The 10,695-nt window shown below is 37.4% G+C and overlaps 2 protein-coding genes across 2 annotated transcripts; both read right to left on the bottom strand.

Annotated features, from left to right (window-relative positions):
- Positions 1 to 830: 830 nt before the first annotated feature.
- On the bottom strand, positions 831 to 3,528 carry LOC111345235 (uncharacterized). Its single transcript, XM_022952515.2, has 5 exons — positions 3,137 to 3,528; positions 2,492 to 2,709; positions 2,320 to 2,367; positions 2,047 to 2,194; positions 831 to 1,589 (listed from the first exon to the last, which is right to left on the bottom strand). The coding sequence occupies exons 1-5, from the start codon at positions 3,207 to 3,209 to the stop codon at positions 1,255 to 1,257; spliced, it is 822 nt and encodes a 273-aa protein (XP_022808250.2). The 5' UTR covers positions 3,210 to 3,528; the 3' UTR covers positions 831 to 1,254.
- Positions 3,529 to 7,282: 3,754 nt separating this feature from the next.
- On the bottom strand, positions 7,283 to 9,698 carry LOC111345233 (uncharacterized). Its single transcript, XM_022952513.2, has 4 exons — positions 9,494 to 9,698; positions 8,827 to 9,026; positions 8,535 to 8,685; positions 7,283 to 8,071 (listed from the first exon to the last, which is right to left on the bottom strand). Exons 1-4 carry the CDS (start codon positions 9,564 to 9,566, stop codon positions 7,737 to 7,739), a joined length of 759 nt encoding a protein of 252 aa, XP_022808248.2. The 5' UTR covers positions 9,567 to 9,698; the 3' UTR covers positions 7,283 to 7,736.
- Between the last annotated feature and the right edge of the window lie 997 nt (positions 9,699 to 10,695).

Genomic DNA, 10,695 nt, shown 5'->3' with positions numbered 1-10,695 from the left:
ACAGGCGCGCAAAGCTGGATATGACTTTCAAAACGTTAACGCGTTAGCAAATGATAAGAGTAAACAAAATTATGAAAGCTTTGACTCATCAAGAAAAGCTGATTAATGTTTTTATGGACTAAATTTTGCAAATTATAAAATGGGATTATGGAATAAGCTTATTAAACCGTGCGAAGTAGAGGTCAAAACCTATCAAATAGTAATTTCCGCTCTATGTTGGGATCAAACCACACTTTTATTTTTAGCTCAGTTTTGTGGGTTAACGTCATTTGATTCTCAAATGTAGCCACAGAAAGAAAGATTGCAGCACTGATGGTTGATTAAATCGCAGTCTAGGTGGTTGGGGCCCAAAAAAGATATTTTTGAATAAACCTTTCCATTATAAATTATCTTCTGGTAAACTCATAAAATGACACTTTTTAATTGTCGGCCAACTAAGCACTGAGACCATAAGTGTATCACGTTCTTCCGCCAATTGTCTTCTCCCTTTAAAAAATCGCAAGGCATTTGACTACTATCAATTTTTTTAAAAAAGACGGGGGAAGGGAATTGTTTCCCTATCTATGCATCCTAGCAAAGCAAAAGATTTGTTTGGGTAATTTATCTTCTTCAACATTCCTTTTGCTGGTTTCTTTAGCAATTGTGGTACGCTATTCAAACTATATAGAATAGAGGGGTACAAAAACATATATGGCTAGATGGCTAGGTGCCTTCGAGTTCGATGGCGGAATTGCGAATCAATGCCTTTTACATCCAAATTCGCTCCTGTTAATTACCGATATCCCCCCCCCCCGCTCAATTCGTCTGAAGTATAATTCCTTAACAACACCTTTTCACCTTCAGGTTTATTAAGCATTTAAATATATGTACAGATACCCTGATTTTTATGAGCTAAAATAATTCCATATAAAGCGTTCTTATGATAAAATTATCTCTTATTTGACTTCAGCAGATCGTGAGAAGGAGGATCGATCACATTGTGAGAGCGAAGGCCTTCATCTATGTAGATAGTTGTTTTTTGGCAAGTTAAGCACTCAAACGTTCCTCCTCCATACATCATATACAAATAACTCTGAAATGAAAAGTAATCTATCTTTTAAAACACAGAATGCCGTACTGAGAAGAGAGAAATGCGCAAAGTGCACAAAACATCTTAGCGCTGAACAACTGGTTTTAAACTGGTGAAGAATTCAAACAGAAAAAAACAAGACTGCGGGATGAGAGTTATATACCAAAAGCGATAGTAAACGCAGATTATTTACACAGTTTTCCTGTCAAAAGCCTGACGTCATCGAATTTACTTTGCCATTCTACACCATTGGTCTCGATCGTGCACTGATCTGGGTACAAGCACATTTGTTTTGCTTTACCCTCTCGTAAGTTCCCTTCCGAATCTTTCCCAACGACTACAGTTCCCTTAAGCAGCTCGCTTGGTGGTCCCTCATCAAGAATAATATTTTTGTTATTATAGATGAATTTTTTTCCATAAACAATCTCCCATCCGGAACGTCTCGTGGTCAACGAAAAGCGCCCTTTCAAATATTTTCCTTCTTCTTTGAAGAGGACTGGAGAGCCAGGCATAATACAACCTAAAAGTGTATGGACATAAAACATAAGGCGAGACAACAGTAGAAATATTCTTAGCATGCAAATGGTGGATAGAACTTGAAATCTGACGAGCAGTTTCTTGAATAAAGGCTTTTTTATCATCCATCATACAGTGATGTAAGCTGAGCACTGTTCTTTTGGGGAGGAAAGGTAGGAAAGGTGTTAGAAAAAACACATGGTCTAATATGATGATATGACACAAGCAAAAAAATACTTTTTAACATCAAATAATAATACGCTTCATCTGATTCCTATGGTGTTTATTTGAAAAATTTTAACATTGTAAAAGAAGCTTTTCACAAATTGCTTATGGGGAAAAAGCTTTCTGGAATCAGTTCAAAAGCTCAATTCTTCTTTAGTTAAAGTTTATTCGAATAAGGCTTTTTTAATAGAATAACTTAATTCAAACTGGCTATCCACTACTTCCTACACTCTCACCTTGAGGGGTTGCCTCGCATCCAAACACTACTCCAAGAAAACAAATTCGGGTGCGAAGGGTATGGCGGGGTCTTCCCAGCACAATTCTCAAAGACCGAGTTATAACTGGTTTGGAAAGTACTAACTTTTTCCCAGAACCGTTTCGTGCCTGTAAAAAGAAAGATCGAATACTCCTTATGTAAAATGACCCTCAATCATACCTCGATTTTTAGTTAAGCCAGAAAAAAAATGGGCGGGACTTTAGGTAAGAACTGCAAGTGAACGAGCTATTACCTCAATAATGGAGCCACGATGTAATAATTCCCCAAAACCGTGTCGTGGCTGAAAAAAGAAGGGTCAAATATTCATTGAGTAAAACGACCTTCGATCCATCCTCTTAGTTACCTCGATTTTTAGTAAAGGTCAGAAAAAAAAAACAAAACTGAAAACAAAAACAAGTTGTTACCTTGAACCAATCACGAGTCACATATGTGTTTGAAAGAAGCGCCTGGAATAGAATCCATTCAACTTTGCTGTCGCCAGTAACTTGGTCAGAAACGTAGATCTGCACCGCAGTAATCTCATATTCAGTGGGGAAGCTGAAATCAAAATGCCATACCCGTCCAGTAGTTGAGCACGGCTGTGATGGAAATAGAGGAAGAGGGATTTCTCGACCGCCGCAGTCTTAAACATAAAAAACATCATGTCTTGTAATTATTGTCCTTAAATGTAACGGTTCATTAAAGATCTCTTGACTCAAATCTAACATGCGTGACGCTTAATTTTCTTCCCCAAACTGAATAAGTAATATGTCTAGTACCTCTACTTTTATGTTTTGCGTACCGGAAGAGTCACAGATGTATCTAAAACTCTCCCGAAATATGGACGAGTTGGAAACGCAAAATGAAACACATCAGCTATACACATCTGATGTTCGTTTGTGACTGCTATGAAAAGGAATATTCACTAAATCCCAGACTGGTAACCCACCATATGAACTTCTCTATAATTGTTTATGCTGAGCAGGAATTTCCATGAGGAGAGAGACCGACATTAGTAACGATTTCCGAATTCGTATCAATAATAGTTTTTTTCTTAGTTCACTACATACCAGGATATCCCCAAGAGATGTACACCATTGAAAAGTAAAAGAAGCATACAAGGGGCTTGATTCTCTCTAACATTATTGTAGCCAAGCAAGAGTTTTTCAGTTGGTGCCTAGTGAAGTAGGAGCCTGCCAAGAAATACAAAGCTTTTACGGATACCAACGATGTTCTCGTGCATCCTTGTTGTGCGTGCTCTTTAAATCTGTTCAAGTTGATTTATACTTCCCTTGAAACTGAACTTAAATGTCAAAAGGTGAAGATAACAACATCCGCAAATGCTTTAACGCCACAAGGAAGAAAGCTTTGGTGTACATAGAAACTATTGATGCTCGCCACATACCATAGTGACGCCACAGTGTGCCTGCAATGAAACTAAAGCCCTCACTTCATCTTTGGGGTGTCAGCTATTCTGGTAGTAATCTTTTCTTTCTCATGTAGTTCTCATTTCCTCGTTGGGGTCAGTAGTAATCGTTTTCTAACGACGCTTGACAAGTATTGTTGCAGCGTTTTGTTGCATTAACCTTGGTTTGTGTAAAGCCTTAGGCATATATAAATAGAAAGATAATTTGGTTTTATCAACTGAGTTAATAATGTACATTGGCCACTGTAAAGAGTATCTCTCTTAGCTTTACTCCCTTCCTAACGCAGCATCACATTTTTTTTAATACTTCCGCCTTTTATTACACGACCTTAACATGCTGCAACTATCACATCTTAACATAACATAAATTCTTTTATTTCTCTTTCACTCAGCGTCGCAAAAGGACGTAATTAAATGGGTTAAAATTAAATGGAAGCCTATCGTCATGCGACCGTATCGTGAGGCACTATATCTTTATATCGAAATCCCAGAAGTCTTGATGCCGATGATCAAGAAATACAACAAGTGATCAGGAGACGCGTGGTGGTGGACCGTAGGGGAAACCTGGTCCTGACATGCATCAATCACGACCGTGGAATTCCATCCGGTCAAAGCCGAGCACAACCGTTTATAGTTGATGCGTACCCAATCGACATATCACCTGAATAAGATTAGTAGTATACAGTCGAAACATTGCGATCCACATTTTCAGTGACCACATCGTGACACAAACGATTATACTTCTCTTTTGATATATATTAAAATCCCCTGATGAGTGGGCAACCACGAAACAGGTCTGTAGGGATGCATATGTAGTTGTTTTCTTCCGACTACCACACATTATATATATATAATGCATATATATATCATTATATATATAATGCATATATATATAATATATATGCAGTTAGTTATATATATTATCAAGCAAACAGGTTGTGAGAATGCGCAAACTAATCAGGTCGAAGAAAATATCTTGATCTAACACCAGTTTCTTGTAACTGATTTATAGGCATATACGGCAGCTAAAGGAGGGAATTAAAGGGTTAATATATTCAGACGATAAACACAGAAGGTTTTTTTTTAGTTCATGATTACAGCTTTTTATCTCACTCGCGCCCGCGACAAAGTATCTTGAAAGATTCGAAGCATTTATTTCTTTTTGTGATATATAAGTCCGATATAGAACTAACAGTAAACCTGACTTTTAAAAAAAATTTGGTTACCTAAACTAAGTTGAAATTGTTAATTGGACACCGTGAAGAGTTAAAAAGTTGACGTTTAGAGCTTTAGCCCTTCTTCAGAGCGGTGACTAATTTACAACTTCAACTTAGTTGATATAACCAAGTTACTTTGTTACCCCAACGACGCAGCACCACAGTTTCTTTAGAGAATTACCCCCTTTATTCATTTTGAAAAAAAAATATCAATTGACTCTCGTATATTCCCCTCGTACATGAACGTATAAAAAGGAAGATATGTTAAATTAGCTATCTTGATACAATACGACCAAATAAAAAATAAGAAAACCAAACATTTGTAAATAAGGGAACCTTATTGTATCCTTTCCATGTTCCATTTTCCTGGAACTGACTCCATATTTTGTCACCCATGCCCAATGAGAAGAGCTCTCTTTGAGTTGTTATAATTTTTGTTTCTTTCAGCTGGATTGTTTGTAAGAAAATTTGTCATTTGGCGCAAAGTAAACGGCTCTTGGGCCGTCCAAACGCCTAATTAAGGTCAGAGGAGTTACCTGTCCGTTTTGAAGATGATGCTGTAATACTCTCGTTTGGGATTCGTTTACTTTGCATTCCAAACTTATCGCAAGAGTGGTGATGAATCAAAGCATTTGGCCCAGCTTTGGTTTGTTGTAGTCAGCGGCTGAGAGACACTTTTCTTTTCCCGTCATACACGCTGCATGTCCCACAGTATTTTATATCACCTTTTTTTTTTTCCACATTTTGGGCCCATGTATTCATCGCATGGAAATCGGAAACAAGGAAACGTTTGGTTAATAAGGGGGGGAGGTGGGAAAGAGTAATATGATATTATGAGAGATGTTGTAGGATTTAAATAGGCCAGTGAGTAAGTTTACTACACAAAGGAAAGCATTCAGATAAGAAAGAAGGTCAAATTCCAAGGGATTGACTTGGTGTACAAATATGGCCTTCATTATACCATTTGGGTACATTATTATCTATTCCTACTGTGTAATGCTTCACCGACGACTAAGGTAGTGCGATGAAACTTTGTAGGAAAGCGCGTTAACTCTCGTCAGACACGATGACTTTTGACTCTAAATAAGAATTGATGACCAAGTTTCCGAATGAGAGGAGGAGATAATAACCGCAATAGCTGACACTCTACCTACAACATGTAATAAAGGAATTTGGTTCCATTACAAGAACAAGTCACCATGGCACATTTGAACAGGTATGACAAATGTATTTCTTAATCAGCGCAGTTTGAGTTCTAAGTTTGCGTAAACTTCTATTTAAATGTTTATATTTTGATCATCTCGTTAATGTCAAACTAGGCAGTGATGTGAGCTAAAAATCTAAATTGTGTCAATCTGTTGGCGAAAATATCATATAAGATTTCATATTTCCGCCTTTTCTTGTGAAAAGATATTTAATTTGCAATACGTTCAGAGTATCGAGTATAATTTGGTTGCCGCAGAAGAGATTTGATCGGTTGAAAGTATCACTATTTTAGTGTAACAGTCGTATAACATGGATGGATGGTATAGTAAGGTTACCATGACAACACAGTGAAGGAAAAAGGAGAGAACAGGTTGTACGAATGCAGACGCCTGTGTTTGTTTCTTCAACCCGAGGAAATGAAGGTCTCTTGTGCGTTACCGAAGGTTTCTCGGTTTCTATTATAAAATAAATAATGGTATGACCTGTAGGTGGTATTTTGCAATATTACCGGCTTGCCAGTCATGCTGTCACCTATACAATGTATTCTACCTTTACGTGGGTGTTTTTCAGAATTATTTGAAATTTGTTAAAATCCTATTCATACAACAGGAGCCGCTATTTACCAATAAATCCGAAATAGAGTCAACCACTAAATAGTAAACGACACAAGTAGCATACAAGTTCATTTCCTTTGACTTCCTTGTAAACAACTTGATCCATTTCATACGGCGCTTGTGTAGCAAAATAAGACGTCTACACTTATAACGATACGCAGAAAATAAGGAACTTGAACGTGAGCTTTATCTCTATTGTAAAAGTTACTTCTCCTGAAGCGGAACATTAATAGTCAGAGGCCGATCCCTTCAGTGCGTTTGTCTGAAAACATGCCAAATCATACTCAATTATGATTACGACTTCCCTTAATTAATGCTCTTGCTCCACAGACGCGCAAAGCTGGATATGACTTTCAACGCGTTAACGCGTTAGCAAATGATAAAAGTAAAAAAATTCATGAAAACTTTGACTTATTAACAAAAGCTGAATGAACCATTTTCTTATGGAATAAGCTTATTAAACCAGGCGAAGTAGAGGTCAAAACCTATCAAACGGTAATTTCCGCTCTACTTAGAGATCTAAGTACAATTTTATTTTTAGCTCAGTTGTGTGGGTTAACGTTATTTAATTCTCAAACGTAGCCACACACAGAATGATTCCATCATTCATGGTTGCTTAAATCTCAGTTTAAGCGGTCAAGGTCCAAAAAGCTCGATCGCAAAATTGCAAATTGGTGCCTTTTACATCCAAGTTCAAGCATTATTTAATTGCCGATAATCCCTTTCTTTTGCTAGAAATAAAATTCCTTAACATGCCATTTTCTCCTTCAGGTTTATTAAGCATTTAACCATATCTAGATATACAGAACTAAAATGAATATGAACGAGAATCAATTCTATATGAAGGTTTTTTATGATAAATTTATCTCTTCCTGGCAAGTTTGACTTCCGGCTAGATCGTGAAGTGGAGGATCGATCAATTTATGAGAACGAAGGCCTTCCATCTTTGTAGATAGTTTTTCTTTTGGCAAGTTTTAAAAGCACTCAAACATCCCTCTCAATTATTTTCATCATATACAAATAGCTTTGAAATGAAAAGTAATCTAGCTTTTAGAACAAAGAATGCTGTACTGAGAAGAGAGAAGTACATAAAATGTACAAAACATTTCAGCGCTGAAAAACCGGTTTTAATCTGGCGAAGAACACAAACTGAAAAAACAAGACTGACAAAAGGGAGTTAAATATCAAAAACGATCGTAGACGCAGATTATTTACACAGTTTTCCCGTCAAAAGCCTGACATCATCGAACTTACTTTGCCATTCTACACCGTTGGTCTCGACCGTGCATTGATTTGGATACAAGCACATTTGTTTTGCTTTTCCCTCTCTTAAGTTCCCTTCCGAATCTTTCCCAACGACTGCAGTTCCCTCAAAGAGCAAGCTTGGTGGTTTCTCATCAAGAATGATATTTTTGTTATTATAGATGAATTTCTCTCCATAAACAATCTCCCATCCGGAACGCCTCGTGGTCAACGAAAATCGCCCTTTCAAGTATTTCCCTCCATCTTTGAAGAGGACTGGAGAGCCAGGCATAATACAACCTAAAACGGTAAGGACATAAAACATAAGGCGAGACAATAATATAAATATTAATTGCATACAAATAGCGGATATGAAATCTTACGAGCAGTTTCTTGAATAAAGGCATTATATCATTCATCATACAATAATGTAAGCTTAGCACTGTGCTTTTGGGGGAAAAGGCGGGAAAGGTGTTAGAGAAAACACTGTAGGATTAGAATTATGTATGACCTACATGGTCTAATATGATGATAAGATACAACCAAAAAAAAAGTTTAACAATAGATAATAATGTGCTTCATCTCCTATGGTGACTATTTCATAAATATTAACATTTCATTGTAAAAGAAGCTTTTCACAAATTGCTTGTGGAGAAGAAGTTATCTGAACTCAAAAGCGTTCTTCTTCCGTCATAGTTATTAAAGCTTTTTTAATCGAATAACTTAATTCAAATTGACTATCCACAACTTTCTACACTCTCACCTTGAGGGGTTGCCTCGCATCCATACACTACCCCAAGAAAACAAATTCGGGTGGGGCGGGTCTGGTGGGGTCTCCCCAGCACAATTCGTAAAGACCTAGTTATGACTGGTTTGGAAAGTACTAACTCTTGTGACCCAGGACCGTGTCGTGGCTGAAAAGAAAAAAAAGTCGAATACTCCATGAGCAAAGTTAACATCAATCATTTCACATAGATATCTCGATTTTTAGTTAGGCCGGAAAAAAAAAATCGAAGAGCGTATAAGGAAAGAAGTACAACTGAACAAGCTGTTACCTTGAAATGATCACGATTCACATACGTATTTGACAGTAGCGCCTGCAATTCAATCCATTGAACTTTGCTTTCAGAAATGTAGATCTTCGTCGCTGTAATCTCATATTCAATGGGGAAGCTGAGATAAAAATACGATACCGGTCCAGCAGTTAAGCACTGTGGTGAAGTTGGAGGTAAAGGAATGCCTTGATCGCCGCAGTCTGAAAGACGATTAAGATCATGTCGTAAACGGCAGATTGCCTTGAGATTATGGTCTTTAAATGTAATGTTTTACCAAAGGTCTCTTTCATTTGGTAAAGGTCAACGCAAGTTACGTTATCGAACGTGCGTGACGCTTAATTTCCTTCCCCAATATAAATTAATAATGTGTCTAGTGCTTGTGCTTTCATGTTTGAGTACATGAAGAGTCACAAATATGTCTAAAAGTCTTCCGAAACATGGACCAGTTAGAAACGCAAAATGAAACACATTAGATACATACATCTGATGTTCCTTTGTGACTGCTATGAGTAGGAATATTCACTAAATCACAGACTGGTAACCCACCACATGAATTTCTCTATAATTATTCATGCTAAGCAGGATTTTCCATTGGTCAGTGAGACTGAAACCTAACGATTTCCCAGCTCGTAGCAGTAATAGCTTTGGAATTAAACTTACTACTTACCAGCATATCCCAAAGACACGTACACCACCGAAATATATAAGAAGCATGCAAGGGACTGGTATTTCTTTAGCATTATTACAGCCAAGCAATAGTTTTTCAGTTGGTGCCTGGTGAAGTAAGAGTCTGTCAAGAAATACAAAACTTTTTCGGATCTCAACGATGTTCTTATTCACCCTTGTCGTGCGCGCTCTTTAAATTTGTGTAATTTGATTTATACTTCCCTTGAAACTGAACCTAAATGTCGAAAGGTCAAGATAACAACATCCGCAAATGTTTTAACGCCACAAGGAAGAAAGGCTAAGTGTACGGTTTTCATCACGTTTTACTATACTAGATAGTTGATCAGAATAAATTGAACTGGCGGCTGCAACTTCACATGACAAGTCTGAATATTGCCGATGTGATTGAAGCAAAAGTCTTTCAACTCTACAAGGGTAGTTTTAAACCGCTATTTACATCTACCTCAATGTCAATAAGAAACTTTTATATGACAACTTAAATACACGCTAAAATTTATGTGCTGACATAGATCACCAGCTTGAAAACTGGAGGGAGTGAGAAAATGCTCTCTGACTGATTTGGGACGAGAATGAATCCTGCAAAGTAGCAGGGGTTAGGTGGTTACCGAGTTTGAATCATCATCTAACGCTCTAATGTACATAGGTCGGCAGTCAGGGACATTTCCGTTTTGCTGACTCGTTCCTCGCGTCATGCAACGATCATAAGAGTCGACGGGGGAGGTGCCAAGTGTTGCATGTCAAGATCTAGAGATGGGAGGGGGTGTAAATAGTCCAAAGTTACTCTGTCAGTGCAACTTTGTCAAAAGTCTTTTTCTGTGAATTCATTTTGAGCTTTCCCCTCTCTTTAATAATTCCAATTCTATTTACTCGGCGATGCACTATAAGTACGTAGGTATGGCAGGTGGTAACAAATACAATGTCCTTTATTTTAGAATGTAGCAAGGTGATCATCTTTTGAAGGCAGTGTCTGGATCCTGCGTAAAACTCTCAACCCAGGTCTGCATCTTCTATTCGATGGGTAAACAGTTTGTTACAATTAATATTTTTCTCATAGACATATTGTGACGCACATTTGATGTTAAATTTTCGCCATTGTTTACAGAAGGTCAGTTACCGTCACTTTGCTCTGTCTGTGTTTTGATGAAGACTCAGTTATGTTATGACTCTTGAGTAAAGGGTGAA

This window comes from Stylophora pistillata, chromosome 4 (genome assembly GCF_964205215.1).
Source record: "Stylophora pistillata chromosome 4, jaStyPist1.2, whole genome shotgun sequence".
Classification (NCBI taxonomy): Eukaryota; Metazoa; Cnidaria; class Anthozoa; order Scleractinia; family Pocilloporidae; genus Stylophora; species Stylophora pistillata.
The sequence above is the reverse complement of the archived record's forward strand: the minus strand, read 5'-3'. Positions and strand labels throughout refer to the sequence as shown.